The 18,941-nt window shown below is 42.8% G+C and overlaps 1 protein-coding gene across 5 annotated transcripts in view; it reads right to left on the minus strand.

Moving 5' to 3' along the window:
* The window catches only part of KCNQ5 (potassium voltage-gated channel subfamily Q member 5), a 630,043-nt gene that overhangs the window by 25,976 nt on the left and 585,126 nt on the right, over window positions 1–18,941 (minus strand). For 4 of the 5 annotated variants that reach the window (XM_068983485.1, XM_068983484.1, XM_068983486.1 and 1 more), the window contains one exon: window positions 16–124. The exons of the other annotated variant lie outside the window; for it this stretch is intronic. In XM_068983485.1, coding sequence (XP_068839586.1) covers window positions 16–124 — 109 coding nt within the window. The remainder of the gene's footprint in view (window positions 1–15; window positions 125–18,941) is intronic. 5 annotated transcript variants of the gene reach the window in all.

The raw sequence follows: 18,941 nt of genomic DNA on the forward strand, positions 1-18,941 counted from the left end.
AACATTGTCACCAACCTGATTGCCCGAATGACGGTTTTCAGCGGTGGGGTGAGGTCCTCCACGGACACGTCGCACTGGCATCCTTTGTCATCGTACACATCATCGGTGCCAAGTGCTGTGTCAGCTGTAGCAGAAAAGGGCCAGTTAGACGACAGCATAGTGGTGATTTAAAACTCGTTCCCCAGTTGGTCTTTCTTAGGGATGGGAGCCTCAGAGACTCGGCTTATAAATCCACACATGTGAGGCTACCAATTGCTTTCCCCAATATTATCCTTTCTCCTTTTCCTGCAAGCTCACCCATTTCACATGACTTGACATGACTACCCTTCTGAACTGTCTACCAGGGGACATGGGGCATTGGCATCCTTTCTTCCCAGCAGAGGTGATGGATTTGTGCTTATCCACATTGCTCTTTTGCTCAGTTCTTTTGAAGCTAATAGCCAGAGTTTAAAAAGCAACTGTTTAGAGTTAGGAAGCAAGGTTTTGGACATTTAATGAACTGGCAACTAGACAGAGGTTGAAGCCCACATCGTGACCCCAGGAGCTCCACACTCTGAACGAGGGTGCTGAGCATCTGGCTCAAGAGCACTGTCTCCCTGTCAGTTACTCTACATGGGCAGAGCTGGCTGATGACAGCAGGGCTGAAGCTGAGAACAGGGTCTCAGACGGGATAAGAAAGTCCATGCCTCAGAAACTGGGCAAAACAACTTTCGGTTTAATTGCAAAGTTTGGAAAAGGAAGCAGGGTTACAATAAACACCAGTTAGTCAGGGCTTATGAAATTAATAAAGAATAGTCCCTTGGACAGCGAGATCAAACCAGTCAATTCAAAAGGAAATCAACCCTGACTATTCATTGGAAGGACTGTTGCTGAAGCTGAAGCTCCAATACTTTGGCCACCTGACGCGAAGAACCGACTCATTTGAAAAGACCCTGATGCTGGGAAAGATTGAAGGCAGGAGAAGGGGATGACAGAGGATGAGATGGTTGGATGGCATCACTGACTCAATGGACATAAGTTTGAGCAAACTCCAGGAGGTAGTGAAGGACAGGGAAGCATGGCATGCTGCAGTCCATGGGGTCTCAAAGAGTCAGACATGACTTAGTGACTGAACACCACCACCAAGGGACTGAAACTGCTTTCTGTCACCTGGTCTGCTCCGTGATCATCTGCTACATCACAGAAGAAGGGACTTTGAAATGGGCTGTAAGCCCTGAATGACTGTAAGAGGCCCATTTATTGGAGCAGTGCTCACATCTGGAACTCAGCTGGTGCATCACTCAATTCAATGGACACTGTGTGTTTACTTGGTTTATTGTATTCCAGGAGTGGAGTAGGGGGAAAAGATGCAGATGAGTCTTCACAGCTTGTTCATGGTCCCTCTGGCCTTCTGGCCCCCAAGCTTCTTCCTAAGGGGGTTCTCCAGAACCATGACCTCACAATAATGATCACAACAACAACCACTTGCTGAAACGTATGCCAGGCACTTAGACAAAACTTCTGCATGTGTTGGTTTTTTATTTACAGCAACTGGACAAGTTGGTGATGACAAGCCTGATTTTTAGATACTGAAGTCAAGGCTCCGAGAAGGTAAGTGCCTCATGTGAGGCCTCAGCAGTGGTCAGTGGAGCTGTTGTTGTTCAGTCTTGAAGTCGTGTCTGACTCTTTGTTGACCCTGTGGACTGCAGCACACCAGGCTTCCCTGTCTATCACCAACTCCCGCAGTTAGATCAAACTCATGTCCATCCAGTCAGTGATGCCATCCAACCATCTCGTCCTCTGTCATCCCCTTCTCCTCCTGCCTTCAATTTTCCCCAGCATCAGGGTCTTTTCCAATGAGTCAGTTCTTCCAATCTTGTGGCCAAAGTATTGGAGCTTCAGCTTGAGCAACAGTCCTTCCAATGAATATTCAGGGTTGATTTCCTTTAGGATGGACTGGTTTGACTTCCTTGCAGTCCAAGGGACTCTGAGAAGTCTTTTCCAGCACCAGAGTTCGAAAGCATCAATTCTTTGGTGCTCAGCCTTCTTTATGGTCCAATTCTTGCCCCCTGCATTGCATCAGCAGAGTCAGGACACACAGTGGGGGCAGCGGAGGCAGCCTGAAGTTCAGGAGAGCTCGGGGGGCACAGCCTGTCTCACTGGCTGGGGGACCCTCAGCGTCTCTTCATGGAAGAGGGCCACCCTTCTAATGAGAAGGTGCCCATCGACTCTGTGTCGATGGTTGGTTCTGACTCATTGACACCTCGAGGGCAGCTGGCCCAGTTTGCTTGGTTGACCTATTAACCCACATAACCACAGCCCTCTTAGCACACAAACTTCATGCCTGAGATTAAACAACATCCTTCCAGGAACTTTCCACATTTCTTCTTTCAGTTTGATCCCAACCTGCTCTTTTTTTTTTTTCCCAACCTGCTCTTAATTGGGGGCAGTGGGTGGAATGTCTTGCTCCCAAATTTATGTCCACTCAGAACATTAGAATATGACCTTATTTGGAATAAAGACCTTTACAAATCTTCGGCATTGCAGGCAGATTTCTTACCAACTGAGCCACAAGGGAAGCCCCAGAGAGTCAAATAGCATAAAAGTCAGGGTCCTTTCATTATTATGAGGTTAATGGAAAACTTTTAAAGCAGGTAGGTGCTGTCACAATAAGCACAGATGTAAAGAGAGTGAGACCATAAGGTTTGCACTGAATGTAAGCAGAACTGGGAATATCTCTGACAATGATAAGACAGCCTTCTCCACCCCCATCCTGCCCCCGGTGAGACTTTCCGTGTCTCTCTGTCTTGATTAGAACAGGTTGGGCAGAGGGTGGGCGTCACTGTATCCAAGGCATCTCATTAGGGAATTTCATCACACCACTTACAACTTGATTAGTCAAGACATAAATTAAGCTCTTGATTAAAAAAAATAGTTTTTCTTTTTTTGCAAGTTTGGTCAGAGCAAACTAATAGGAAATAATCTTTACTGGCATGTGTTGAAGCAAGGGCTGAGTTAGAAAAATTCCCCCTTTATTTCAAAGCCACAAAAATGGGGGGAATGCCATCATTCTGATTCATGTGTCTTGAGATGTCCATATTCTTTTCAGTGAGGTCTTTGTCATGATTCGTAGAGGATTAAAACTCTGCCTGACCTCTGAGGCCCTGGATGCGGGGCGCTGAGCTTCCAGCCACAACTGGTTAGGAGCCATTCGACGACACCGCTGTTCCTCTACCCTGACGTTTGGGGAATGTGGTCATGGGAACAGGAGCTCACATGAGCAGATCTGAAAACCCCCGTCCTTAAGGGCCATGTGCCAGCAGAGTGAGGTGCCCCTCACGCCCTGCTACCGGTAACTGAGCCTCCCATATCTTGAAGGCCTGCCCCCTGCATGTCCCATCTGTGCTGGGAGGAGAAGAAGCTGGAAACATAATCTTCTGTCTCTCCCACCTGCTCCGTCTCCTATTAATTAGCAGGTTCAAGATCTACTTTCAAATACTCTGTTCCCCCATATTTTGGAAACTGTATTCCTTAGTTTTTGGACAGAACCTTTGGTACCTTAGAGACTAAAGAGAAAGAGGCATAAAGAGAGCATTCTGGAAACTTCTGCTACATCCAAAGACCATTTTTTCTGGTCCCACCATAAATGTTGTCATCAAGAGGCAGGTGTTTGTGTAAAAAAAAGAAGTGACTGTTTCTAGTTCTTTCTCTTGGTCTTCTGCTCTTACGGATTAGATTTCTTTTACATTGCCTGATGAAATGATTACAATGGTTTTCAACCTTGGCTACATCTTAGACTCACCTCGGGAGTGTTTAAAAAAAATCTCAATATCGGGACAGGCTGGAACCTAGGCCTCAGAGTTTATAAAAGCTCGCCAAGGACTCTGTGTGACTGGATGTGGAGAATGGTGCCCTCCGTGACCCCCAGCTGGAGCCTAGGCATGTGACTAGTCACCATCGGACTCAGACTCACCCCCATGTCTTCCCTTGCACTACTAGTGTATTTGGCACAGTTGGGACAGTATGGGTGCTTCCCAAGACAACAGGAAAGGGTCACATCATGAAAAACAGAAGAAGAAATCCCTTACAAACTGGGGACTTGGGAACAAGTTTCACCGTCTTTTTGTCCAGCCTGGAGGTCTCTGAGTTCTGAATTCTAGCCACTGTTTTCCACCCTTCAGCCTTTGAGACTTGCTCTTCTGGGCATGACCCTGCTCTCTTTCAAGGCAGTCATTACTGTTTCACACACAAGGAGCTAGCTATATTGTGTCCAGAGATCAAAATAAGACCAAAGTGTCACAACCTAACAGAAAATATTTGTTTCATCATGTGCAGGAAATGATAAGGGCCTGATGTTTGGTCATTAGGAGAAATCATAAAGGGGACAGCAGACAGCCTTGGTCATGAATGCAGAAAATGTTACTACGTGAAATGGTCAATTATAAAGCAAAGGAAAGTGCTGATGAGGAAAAAGTTAGAAGCTATAAAAAAGCTTAATATTTATAATGTATAAGGAAACCTATTTGAACGGATTACAATCCAACAGTAGCAAAAAATGGCAGAAAACTTTTCAACCTAATTAGAAATTAAAAAAAAATTATTTGAAGGTATGGACTTATATCCATCGAATAGTAAATGAACAGCAAAGAGTTTAAAAAAGTTAAGATCAGCAATCTTATAATTTATTACAGTTTATCATCAGAGAAATGATCTTTGGAAAATAATTTCAAAAAGAAAATAAAGATAGGGCTTCCCTGGTGGCTCCGTGGTAAAGAACCCACCTGCCATTTCAGTTCAGGAGACACGGGTTTGATCCCTGATCGGGAAGATCCCACATGGGTCAGGGCAACTCGGCCCCGGAGCCAGAACTCCTGAGCCGGAGCTCGAGAGCCTGGGTGCCGCGAGGACTGAGCTCACGTGCTGCAGCTGCGGAAGCCTGTGCTTCACAACAAGAGGAGCTGCTGCAGTGAGACAGGCCCCCTCACCACAGCCAGAGAAAAGCCCGCGCAGTGTTGAAGAGCCAGGGCAGCCAGGAGTAAGTAAAATTTTTTAAAAATAAGGACAACATAATAATGACAGAGGAGGAGACGGCTGGACGGCATCACCGACTCAATGGACATGAGTCTGAGTAAACTTTGGGAGTTAGTGATGGATGGGGAGGCCTGGCGTGCTGCAGTCCATGGGGTCGCAAAGAGTTGGACACGACTGAGCAACTAAATGGAATTGAACTGAAAAGTTTATTGCATTATTGCCTATTGTAGAGAGATAGTTATATAAATTTCAATGGCCCAAATAGGAATCCATAAATTATAGTATTTGACCATGATGATGTACTACACAACTATGATAAAAATAATTATGAATAGTATATGATACTATGAAAGTATCCTTAAATGTTTAGTAAAAGTAAAATATGAGACCAAATCCTCTTGATGATGACTATGTACAGTGATATATATAAAGAAAACAAGCTATAAGTAAATATGTAAAAATGAAATTAGCTGTGTCAGGGCATGAGATTAGAGGTGATTTACAGCACTTTTAAAATTCTTTATGGAATTTAAAGATTTTTTTCCATCACAAAAATAATATATGGTTTTTGAAGAGTATTTGAAAAATAGGAAAACAATCAGAATGGAGAAAACAAAATCTTCCCAAGTTGCAGAACTTACAGGAAATCACTAGTGTAATATGTTTCTCATAGTAAAAATGTGAGGGCTACAAGTTCACGATACACTTCAGAAATTTAAGTGGACCATGTAATGATTCTATGTTACTGCTCTATAAGGAACAAGCATTAAAATAGCCACTATCAACTAATTTATTACAACCAGTTATGAATTATAATAGATTTTCCAAGGGTTCCTTCCTTGCTACTTGTCTTTTGATGACCTCTTCCGCACTCTCACTTCCTGACATCTTAAATATTATCCTAGAGTCTCCACTTTAGGCATGTGCTAGTTCCCAGGCATCGCCTTTAATTTCGCTAGAGTTTAGAATAATCACCTGAGCCCTTACGCTCAGGGCACAATTTTATTTTGCTATGTCCTTGGTGGGGACCTTTCTTCTGTTCTCTGCTGGGTGCTGCTAGGTCCTCAAGATGCCAATAAGAACTCCAGAAAAAAAAAACAAAAAACCAAAACCCCAGATGATATATGTTTTGCTCTAGACTTTTGCCTTTTCAAATAGTTTTTGGTTTTCTCTCATTATGACAGTAATACATGCTTACTCCAGAAACTTCAAAAATTTGAATTTTAAATTAAATCATGCAGAATGAGAAACATTTGTTTATAGCTCTAACACTCAGGCAAATCCTATTAAATTTTGGCCTCTTCCCTTCTAGGATCTTTTCCTTTGCATCAACTGATGTTTAACATCAAAGTCAATTCCTCAGCACAGATTAGAAGTTGAATTGCTGGTTGCCATGAAAGGGGGAGCTCTGTTTTGATAGCTCAAAAGCCCTCATTCAGCCTCATCTTATTACATGGAGTTTCATCTCATGCTGCAGCCACACCGGATGACACACAGTTCCTCAAGGTACTGTCTGAGCATTATTACCTGTGGCTGCTCTCCCAAGGGCCACCCTCTGCATGGCCCACTCTCCTTTCTTTCTTTTTTTTCTTGGCTAGCAATCTGTGGATGCTCAATTTGCAGTGGACAGATGACTCTATACAGGGAGCACCAGAAAAGCAAGAAGCATCCCAAAATGAGAAGAAAGAGAAGAATGTCAGGATACTTATAATAAATCACTTACATTTCAGCATGCATAGAATTTTTGTGCCATGCTGAAAACTAGAATTTGATTTTGCAGTTTGCTTAGCCACTTCAGTCATCTCAGACTCTTTGTGACCCTGTGGACTGTAGCCCACCAGGTTCCTCTGTCCATGGGATTCTCCAGGCAAGTATACTGGAATGGGTTGTCATGCCCTCCTCCAGGGGATCATTCAGACCCAGGGATTGAAATGGAGTCTCCTATGTCTCCTACACTGGCAGGCAGGTTCTCTACAACTAGCGCCACCTGGGAAGCCCATTTGCAGTTGAGCAATTCCTATTTAATTTGAGTTATCTGAAGCAAAGAGAGTGAGGGCAGTAGGGCAGAGTTTGAAACCTCAGATACAGCTTTCCACCTACAAGCCTTTCAAGAGTCTTTTACATGCGGGAAATGTAGCCTGACCCCCAAGACTGACTCTGCTCTGTCTCCTGTTCTGGGTACAAATTCTTATATTTCTTATTATATTGCTTTCCTTCGCAGACAGTGAGCTGTGAGGGCAGGGACCACATTCTTCAACCCATGCATCCATCGCCCCTGTATCTTCTCAGCCAGGTCCCTGCTGCCCCCAAAACACTCAGGGACATGTTTGCTTTGTGAGGGAAGCATTTCCTTTTGACTTCAATAAAGTCTGGATGTAGGGATTTAGGACTGGACTTAGGCCTATCATTCTCTGGGTCCTGGTGTGTGGGATGGTGCACAAAGATGAGCTGTACTTTAAGATATCACACTGATTGCATATACTGTGCACATTTTAGAGACGCAGGAGCTGCAGCTCCCTGTGAGAAATGACGTAGGTGGGACCTTTAAAATGGGGCTGGAGCAGCCATCCTGGGAGAACTGCCTCACATCCTGATTTCTGACCTGGTGAACTGGGCTGAACTGACAGCATCCGAAGAAGTCAGCAAGGATGAGGAAACCACCCATTGAGGGGATTTATGAAAATGAGTGTTTATCTTGTGGCCATTTTGCCTGACTATTCAGTGGAGTGTGAATCTAGTTTTGCTTGTAAGCACCAAGTGACTCTTCTTAAAAACAACCTGCCTCATCATCTTTCTTCTTCTATTTTTTCCTTTTCATTAAAAATCCCGATTTCATCAGGTCCTCTATAATCAGGGTACTATCTGTGTTTCTACCCAAATTTTGTTGTTGTTCAGTTGTTAAGCCATGTCTGACTCTTTGCTATCCCATGGACTGCAGGATGGCCATCTTCTCCATCCTTCACTATTTCCCAAAGTTTACTCAAATTCATGTTCATTGAATTGGCGATGCCATCTAACCATCTCATCCTCTGCTGCCCCCTTCTCCTTTTGCCTCAGTCTTTCCAAGCATCAGTCTTTTCCAGTGAGTCCCTTTTTCACATCAAGTGGCCAAAGTATTGGAGCTTCAGCTTCTGCATCAGTTCTTCCAATGAATATTCAGGGTTGATTTCCTTTAGGATTGACTGGTTCAATCTCCTTGCAGTCCAAGGGACTGTCAAGAGTCTTCTCCAGAACCACAATTCAAAAGCATTAATTGTTTGATGCTCAGCCTTCTTTATGGTCCAACTCTCACATCCATATATGACTACTGGAAAAACCATAGATTTGACTGTACAGATCTTTGTTGTCAAACTGATGTCTCTCCTGTTTTAATATGCTGTCTAGGTTTGTTATAATTTTCTTTCTTTTTTTAAAAATTTATGGCTGCAGTCACCATCTGCAGTGATTTTGGAGCCCATGAAAACAAAATCTGTCACTGCTTCCACTTTTCCCCTTTTATTTGCCATGAAGTGATGGGACCAGATACAATGATCATAGTTTTTTGAAAGTTGAGTTTTATGCTGGCTTTTCCACTCTGCTCTTTCACCCTTATCAGGAGGCTCTTTAGTTTCTCTTCACTTTCTGCCATTAGAATGGGATCATCTGCATATCTGAGGTTGTTGATATTTCTCCTGGCAATCCTGATTCCAACTTGTGATTCATTTAGCACGGCATTTGGCATGATGTACTCTGCATATAAGTTAAATAAGCAGGGTAAATAAGCCTTGATGTACTCCTTTCCCAGTTTGGAACCAGTCAGTTCCATGTCTGGTTCTAACTGTTGCCTCTTGACCTGCACACAGGTTTCTCAGGAGACAAGTAAGATGATATGATATTCCCAACTTTTTGAGAATTTTCCTCAGTGTGTTGTGATCCATACAGTCAAAGTCTTTAGAGGAGTCAATGAAGCAGAAATAGATGTTTTTCTGGGATTCTCTTGCTTTCTCTATGATCCAATGAATGTTGGCAATTTGATCTCTGGTTCTTCTGCCTTTTCTAAACCCAGTTTGTACATCTGCAAGTTCTCAGTTCACCTACTGTTGAAGCCTAGCTTGAAGGATTTTGATCAGAACCTTGCTAGCATGTGAAATGAACACAACTGGATTCTAGTTTGAGCATTTTTTGGCATAGCCCTTCTTTGGGATTGGAATGAAAACTGATCTTTTCCAGTTCTGTGGCCACTGCTGAGTTTTCCAAATTTTCTGATGTAATGAGTGAAGCAATTTACCAGTATCATCTTTTAGGATTTGAAATAACTCAGTTGGAATTCCATCACCTCCACTAACTTTATCCGTAGTAATGCTGCCTAAGGCCCACTTGACTTCACACTCCAGGATGTCTGGCTCTAGATGAGTGGCCACACCATTGTGGTTATCCAGGTGATTAAGACCATTTTTGTATAGCTCTTCTGTGTACTCTTGCCACCTCTTCTTAATCTGTTGTGCTTCTGTTAGGTCCTTACCGTTTCTGTCTTTTATTGTGCCCATCCTTGTATGAAATGTCCCCTTTTCTTCTTGAAGAGATATCTAGTCTTTCCCATTCTATTTTGTTCCTCTATTTCTTTGCATTGTTCAACTAAGGAGGCCTTCTCATCTTCTTTGCTGTTCTCTGGACTCTGCATTCAGCTGGGTGTATCTTTCCCTTTCACTCCTGCCTTTCACTTCTTTTCTTTCCTTAGCTCTTTCTAAAGGCTCCTCAGACAGACACTTTAGCATTTTGCATTTCTTATCCTTTGGGATGGTTTTGGTCACTGCCTCCAATACAATGTTATCAGCCTCCATCCATATTTCTTCAGGCACTCTGTCTACCAGATCTAATCTCTTGAATCTATTCATCACTTCCACTGTATAATCATAAGGAATTTGATTTAGGTCATACCTGAATGGCCTAGTGGTTTTCCCTACCTTCTTCAATTTAAGGCTGAATTTTGCAATATGGAGCTCGTAATCTGAGCCATAGTCAGCTCCAGGTCTTATTTTTGCTGACTGAATAGAGCTTCTCCATCTTTGGCTGCAAAGAATATAATCAATCTGATTTCATTATTGACCATTTTGTGAGGTTCATGTGTAGAGTCATCTCTTGTGTTGTTGAAAAAGGGTGTTTGCTATGATCAGTATTTTCTCTTGACAAAATTTTGCTAGCTTTGGCCCTGCTTCATTTTGTACTCCAAGTCCAAATTTGCCTATTACTCCAGGTATTGCTTGACTTCTTACTTTCGCAGTCCAGACTCCTATGATGAAAAGGACATTTTTGTGTGTGTGTGTGTTAGTTCTAGAAGGTCTTGTAGGTCCTCATATAACACCTTCAGCTTCATCAGCATCAGTGGTTGGGGCGTAGACATGGATTACTGTGACGTTGAATGGTTTGCCTTGGAAGCAAACCAAAGTCATTCTGTCTGTTTTCAAGTACTGCATTTCAGATTCTTGTGTTCATATGAGGGCTACTCCATGTCTTCTAAGGGCTTCTTGCCCACAGTAGTAGATATAGTTTTCATCTGAATTAAATTCACCCATTCCTGTGCATTTTACTTCACTGATTTCTAAGACCTCGATGTTCACTCTTGCCATCTCCTGCTTGACCATGTCCAACTTACCCTGAATCACAGACCTAACATTCCAGGTTCCTATGCAATATTGTTCTTTACAGCATTGGATTTTGCTTTCACCACCAAACACAGCCACAGCTGAGTGTCACTTCTGCTTTGGCCCAGCTGCTTCATTCTGGAGCGATTAGTAACTGCCCTCCAGTAGCGTGCTGGAAAGCTTCCTACCTGAGGGGGCTCATCTTCCAGTGTCATTTCCTTTTGCCTTTTAATCCTGCCATCTCGCTGCCAATCTTGCAGCAAGAATGCTGGAGTGGTTTGCCATTCTCTACTCCAGTGGACTATGTTTTGTCAGAACTCTTCACTATGACCTTCAATCTTGGGTAGCTCCTGATAGCATGGATCATAGTTTCACTGAGTTATAGAAGACCCTTCACCACTACAAGGCTATGGTCCATGAAGGGGGACATACCTGAATACACGTACCCAAATTGCAATTCTTTGATCCCTTTTGTTTTCCTGGTTTTTTTTTTTTTTTAAGGTTGACATCCATAAGGTTAGAAGACTTGTCAAGACACAGAGTAATTAAGGGTAAAGCAGTCCTCTGAAAATTGAGATCATGTCTCCGTGGGCACCAATCTCCTGATTTTTTCCAGACTAAAAGTCCAAAGCTTCACCAGGCCTGCAGGATCCTGAGTGCTGGCTTCTCCTCTACCTTCTCATCAGCTCCCTCCAGGAGAGCTTTCTCCAGACCTGGGGTTGCTCCCTGCACTTCACACCCTGGGCTCCCTTTGGGGATGCTCACTCCAGATGGCCTGGGAGCTCCCCCACTCCCGAGGCCTCTGTTTAGCCTCATGTCTCCAGGAGGACCACTCGGACCACCTTACCCAAGGCTTCCTGCTACCCCCTCCACTCATCTGTAGCTCTTAGTCACGTTACCACCCCCCACCCCCCACAGCACTGGTCACCTTCCAACATACGAAACCATTTACTAGTTTGTGTTCATTTTGTATCTTCCCATGCTAAACCGCTTCAGTTGTGTCTGACTCCGTGTGATGCCGTGGACTGTAGCCTGCCAGGTTCCTCTGTCCATGGCATTCTCCAGGCAAGAATACTGGAGTGGATTCCCTCCAGTGGATTCCCATGCCCTCCTCCAGGGGATCTTCCCTACCCAGGGATAGAACCTTGCCGGGAGCCAGTATGAGGAATCCCGCCCGTGACAAGGTCATGAGGAAGGAAGCTGACATACACAAGGCGTGCTCAGACTTCAGGGACCCCTCTGGAAATTCCTAAGCATGTACCCCAACAAAAATCTGCCAGCTTTTGTGCTCTGCTTTTCCGCTTTTCTGATATTCTCTGGAAAAAAGTCAATTCAGGGTTTTAGTCTTCTGCATTTGAAAGGGATGTTTCAGTTAAACCCCTCTGATAGCTCTCTAGCCTGCCTAACAGGTTCCCCAGACCTCTTACAGCTTGTGAATTGCTTACAGCCCTCCAACCGCGGGAGGCACAAAGCTTAAAAGCATCTTAAAGATACAGAGCCTTTTCTAAAGAGTTAAAAATTATATTGGTAGAGGGTTTTCACTGTTGACTCAAGGATTGCTGCCAGACCTCCTTATTCTTTATCTTTTAGGCACCTGGAAGGATGTTAATGTAAGCAGGATGTAGAAAAAGATACATAGTAGTTTTGATGTTAGCAACACTAGACTTTTGAGTTAATTGCTTCTCTTTTGCTGTAAATCACTGCACTCCCTCTACTTGTTATAAGTTGCTGTATCCTTGCTGTGTAAGAATGTAACTTTATTTAGTGCTTTCTGAGAGTGGCACCAGACCTTGGGAAGATCAACACAAATAAGTCTTGTGGTTGACAAACCCTTATCAGAAAAAAGGCTGTAAAATGTTAAATTGGCCCTTTTGGCTGGAAGATGATGTAAATTACCTAAGACTTGTGTATACAATTAGGTATGCAGAGAAAAAAGCCTGGTTTTGATAAGAGTCTGGACTGCTAACGCTGCATAACTTTGTGTTACCCATTGATCTCCATGTTTTATCAAAAGTATAAAAGGCCTTCTGAACAATAAAGGATGGACCAGTTTCTTGGACCAGCTTCTCGGACTAGTCTCGGCCTGGTTTCTTGGGAATCTGGCTCCCCCCGTGTCTCTCCCTCTCTCTCTTTTTCTCTCCCTTTTCTTCCCTCTGCTCTTTACTTTAATTTCAGGCTGAATTTCCATCTGGGGCGCGGAGGCTCGCCGGGTCTACTTATTTGCCCTGGTTATTAAGATCCGCGCAAAAGGGAGCTTAAGGCGAGGCACCCTTAGATATTCAAGCGGGCGCCGGTGGCCCAACGTAGATGGTGCAAATTCCTTGTCTGGAATTTTATTGGTCTTCCGTGTAAACCAAGCTATTCAGCCCTCTTTCTCCACTTTATCTTCCTACTGCACTATAGTTTCTTAATCTAATCTTATATTAATAAATAAACAAGTCTTTCCACGACAATGCCGTCCACCCTTCGAATTCCCTGGATCCACCGGGGCTGGACCCCGGCAGAACCTGTGTCTCTAACATCTCCTGCATTGGCAAGCATGCTATTTACCACTGGCGCCACCTGGGAAGCCTAGAGTGTAATCTTGTTCTCTGGTTATCTCAAGAGCCTGGGGTGAAGGACAGGGTTAAGCAATCTAGTATTTACTGAGGTGACAAGTAAGAGTGAGTGATACCTCCAACTCTGAAGTCTGACTGATCACAAAGTTTAGCTCACCAGCTAACCTCTGGATTTTTTTTTTTTTTTTTGGATGATCTCTCATGACTAGATACACTTTTGAGATCCTACTGTGAAAAACAAAAAAATCCAAGTTTTCCTCATAGCATTTAATCACTATAGGATTTTAAAATAGGATTTTCTCCCAGTGATACACAAAAATATTTGAGGTAAAGTAAGTTCAAAGTAAAAGAATGAATAACTTCTATAGTAGAACTCAGGAAATATCTGTTGAATAAATACTGTATACTGAGCTTTTAGGTATTTTAGGTTGAGGTGCAACCTGTCAGTGCACTTTAAATTCTTGAGTCTATAAACTTACAATCAGTAAATAACAGAAGAATTTTATGGTCATACAACAAGCAAGAGCACATCCTCTATATTCACATAACAAAGAAGCCCATCCTTACTCACTTTCCCCTTCAAGAGCAATCTCTGGGAATGGAACGTGAATACATTACAGTGACACACACTGAGAATTCATGTGGCACCTATGGATCCTTACTTCCTTATGCTTTTCCAAATGTGATTTTTAACCCAGTGCTGTACAGTGTTAGTACTGTAGGGACAAAGTGGGAGCTTTCAGTCCTTTGACTATTGTTTGCTCCATTCTGAATCCAAGGAGATTTGGAGTAAATAGCTGAGAAGTGAGATTTTATTAAGAATTAGGACATCATCTCACTGAATTCTGATTGAAATAAAACATAATGCTATAAGGAAACTGTTCCACTTGTGAACATATTCTCATGAAATTTTTTTCTAGGCTGTATAGTATTAGGAAAAAGTTTGAAAAAAGTTGCTTTTATTGAAAGAAGTTCCAGTATTCATATCTGTTGCCATTGACATATATTGGTTTCAAAATAAACTATCCTTGCCTTATGAAGCAATATTCTAGTTAAAGAGCTAATTTTAATATTTTGAACAGGTAATTGCATTTTCCTATATATTTTTACCAAAGTAGATGCAAATGCTGCTAGCACAATTGAAGATTATATATTGATAGAGAATACATAATTTAGTTGTGCTTGATGTTTGTTGTATTTTTTTGTGTTATAACATTCTCTATGTGGAGGGGAAAATTTGGGACCAAAAATAAAGTTGTAATACCCACAGCAGAAATGAAGAGATACATTCAAATACACTAGTAAAGAAGGTGCAGCTTACTCTCTTTTTTCCTGCCTAAAAACAGTTAGATCTAAATTATTCTGTGACTACCACATTCTGAAAACTATGGCTGTATATACCATGAAAATGACTGTATATTCCTTCAGCTCCGTAGAAGACTTTCACAGTAAAGAGAAAATACAATTGGCCTTTGACTGGACCTGACAGCCTTGCTGTTGGCATGGCCTAGCATCAATTTCCAAATCTGACTTTCATATACAATAAGAAGTACACATGCATGCACACAGAAGACAGAGGTTCCTTCTGGGTTAAGATGGTAGAATGAGCGCACACATCCAATTTGACTTCTCTGAAACTCTCATTAAAAGTATAGTGATGAGGTGCTTTTAAAAAAGACATAAACACGTAACAGGAAGAGAAGAGGCAGCAGCCACAGAATTTTGAAAGTAGGAAGGCAGATGGTTAAGCTGGGTAGCTGGCGAGCTGACCCCAGAGAGAAACCCCAGCTAAGGCTGGGAAAAGCTGAGAAGCAACAGCACTCACATCTCAGACCAGTCAGGACCTGCTAGAACCTGCAAGGTAACTGGGATGAGGAAGGTGGTGTGGAGTTTGCCTGATTCCGCTTCTGTACCCGCAGGATACTGGCTGCAGGGCTTCAAGAGAGGGGCCCTCGGGGGTGGGTGTCAGGTGACCATATACAGCCCAGATGTAGAGAACCCACTAGCAACTGGTCAAGATCACAACGGCAGCAGGATCTCACCTCCAGGTAGGAGTCTGGAGAAGTTCCCTCGGAGGGCTCTGTTCGGCTCAAGAAGAAAGAGTTGAAGATAAGTGACAGACTTTATTTTCTTGGGCTCCCAAATCACCGCAGACAGTGACTACAGCCAGGAAAATAAAATAAAAGATGCTTGCTCCTGGGAAGAAAAGCAATGACAAACCTAGACAGCGTATTAAAAGGTACAAAAGTCCGGAGAGTCAAAACTATCGGTTTTTTGGTAATCATGGATGGAAGTGAGAGTTGAACCATAAAGAAGGCTGAGTGCCAAAGAATTGATGCTTTTGAACTGTGGTGCTGGAGGACTCTTGAGAGTCCCTTGGACTGCAAGGAGATCAAACTAGTCAATCCTAAAGGAAATCAATCCTGACTATTCATTGGAAGGACTGATGCTGAAGCTCCAATACTTTGTCCACCTGAGGCGAAGAGCTGGGAAAAGGCCCTGATTCTGGGAAAGATTGAAGGCAGGAGGAGAAGGGGATGACAGAGGATGAGATGGTTGGATGGCATCACTGACTCAAGGGACATGAGTTTGAGCAAGCTCCAGGAAATGGTGAAAGACAGGGAAGCCTGGCATGCTGCAGTCCAGGGGGGTGCAAAGAGTCAGACATGACTGAGTGACTGAACAACTAACCTCAGAGGTTCCCCAGGAAAAGACTGACCCAGATCAACCCACAGAGAAGGTCAAGCTGACTGACACTGGCCATATGCTGAGAAGTTCTAGTCACCCTTGTGCAAGCCAACACTTCAGTATGAGAAAAAGTATCTGTGGTATTAGTGAATTCAAAGAGATCAAAATCAACCCAAAATGAAGTAAAAGAAAACACTGTCATTAAAATCTTCACAGAGATAAGGTAAGATACCGTAAGTATGAAACAAGAAAAAGGGACACAGTAAACAAGGACAGCAACAATGAAGAACCTTAGAAATGACAGGTTTGGATGATAAAGTTGACCAGAATGTCCAGAAAATAGAACAAAAAGACAAAGAAGTAGAAAATGGGAGAAGGAAGTCAAGGGCCAGTACCCATACCTTGCCTCTAAATGATGAATTTTCATGAGATAGCAGAGAAGATAAAGGAAGAGCTCATTAAACACACACACACACACACACACACACACACACACACACACACACACCATTCTAGAACGGATGGTCATGATTCACCAGTTTGAAATGACCCCTTGAATCTCCACTGTAGTAGACAAAAATACAACCATACCCAGGAATTTCATTATGAAAATTTACAACACTCGGGTAAAAGTGGGTTGTACAAAATTCCAAACATAAAACGAGCAACATCCACCACTGGCCACCTTCAAACATCACAATGGCTCTGGACTTAATAGTCCTGAAAATGAGCATATCAGGGTGCAATGCCCTGAAAATTCCAAAGGACATTATTTCTGGTCGAAAAGCATATATCAAGTAAACCTCTCAAGCAGCAAGAGGATGGAAAAAAGTCATTTTCTGACACGCAAGATCTCAAACAATATTGCTTTCCTTGTGCTTTTTCTCCAGAAGCCAGGAGGACCCCCATGCCTGAGGGGCGGCGGCCAAGAGGAGTTACCCCACGTCCGAGGTCAGGGACAGCAGCCGAGAATGCCAGGCTGCAACGGCGCAGGAATCAGCAAACTGAAATGGATTGGAATGGGTGAATTTAACTCAGATGACCATTATATCTACTACTGCAAGCAGGAATCCCTTAGAAGAAATGGAGTAGCCATCATGGTCAACAAAAGATTCTGAAATGCAGTACTTGGATGGAATCTCAAAAACGATAGAATGATCTCTGTTTGTTTCCAAGGCAAACCATACAATATCACAGTAATCCAAGTCTATGCCCCAAGCAGTAATGCTGAAGAAGCTGAAGTTGAACGGTTCTATGAAGACCTACAAGACCTTTTAGAACTAACACCCAACAAGATGTCCTTTTCATTCTAGGGGACTGGAATGCAAAAGTAGGAAGTCAAGAAACACCTGGAGTAACAGGCAAATTTGGCCTTGGAATGAGGAATGAAGCAGGGCAAAGACTAATAGAGTTTTGCCAAGAAAATGCACTGGTCATAGCAAACACCCTCTTCCAACAACACAAGAGAACACTCCACACATGGACATCACCGTATCGTCAACACCAAAATCAGATTGATTATATTCTTTGCAGCCAAAGACGGAGAAGCTCTATACAGTCAACAAAAACAAGACCAGGAGCTGACTGTGGTTCAGATCATGAACTCCTTATTGCCAAATTCAGACTCAAATTGAAGAAAGTAGGGAAAAGACCATACTAGACCATTCAGGTATGACCTAAATCAAATCCCTTATGATTATACAGTGGACGTGAGAAATAGATTTAAGGGACTAGATCTGATAGATAGAGTGCCTGATGAATTATGGAATGAGGTTTGTGACATTGTACAGGAGACAGGGATCAAGACCATCCCCATGGAAAAGAAAGGCAAAAAAAGCAAAATGGCTTTCTGGGGAGGCCTTACAAATAGCTGTGAAAAGAAGAGAAGCAACAAGCAAAGGAGAAAAGGAAAGATATAAGCATCTGAATGCAGAGTTCCAAAGAATAGCAAGAAGAGATAAGAAAGCCTTCTTCAGCGAACAATGCAAAGAAATAGAGGAAAACAACAGAATGGGAGACTAGAGATCTCTTCAAGAAAATTAGAGATACCGAGGGAATATTTCATGCAAAGATGGGCTTGATAAAGGACAGAAATGGTATGGACCTAACAGAAGCAGAAGATATTAAGAAGAGGTGGCAAGAATACATGCAAGAACTGTTCAAAAAAGATCTTCAAGACCAAGATAATCATGATGGTGTGATCACTCACCTAGAGCCAGGCATCCTGGAATGTGAAGTCAAGTGGGCCTTAGAAAGCATCACTACCAACAAAGCTAGTGGAGGTGATGGAATTCCAGTTGAGATATTCCAAATCCTGAAAGATGATGCTGTGAAAGTGCTGTACTCAATATGCCAGCAAATTTGGAAAACTCAGCAGTGGCCACAGGACTGGAAAAGGTCAGTTTTCATTCCAATTCCAAAGAAAAGCAATGCCAAAGAATGCTCAAACTATCGCACAATTGCACTCATCTCACATGCTAGTAAAGTAATGCTCAAAATTCTCCAAGCCAGGCTTCAGCAATACGTGAACCGTGACCTTCCAGATATTCAAGCTGGTTTTTGAAAAGGCAGAGAAACCAGAGATCAAATTGCCAACATCCGTTGGATCATGGAAAAAGCAAGAGAGTTCGAGAAAAACATCTATTTCTGCTTTATTGACTATGCCAAAGCCTTTGACTGTGTGGATCACAATAAACTATGGAAAATTCTGAAAGAGATGGGAATACCAGACCACCTGACCTGCCTCTTGAAAAACCTATATGCAGGTCAGGAAGCAACAGTTAGAACTGGACATGGAACAACAGACTGGTTCCAAATAGGAAAAGGAGTATGTCAAGGCTGTATATTGTCACCCTGCTTATTTAACTTCTATGCAAAGTACATCATGAGAAATGCTGGGCTGGAAGAAGCACAAGCTGGAATCAAGATTGCCGGGAGAAATATCAATAACCTCAGATATGCAGATGACAACACCCTTATGGCAGAAAGTGAAGAGGAACTCAAAAGCCTCTTGATGAAAGTGAAAAAGGGGAGTGAAAAAGTTGGCTTAAAGCTCAACATTCAG

This window comes from Capricornis sumatraensis, chromosome 11 (assembly GCF_032405125.1).
Source record: "Capricornis sumatraensis isolate serow.1 chromosome 11, serow.2, whole genome shotgun sequence".
Classification (NCBI taxonomy): Eukaryota; Metazoa; Chordata; class Mammalia; order Artiodactyla; family Bovidae; genus Capricornis; species Capricornis sumatraensis.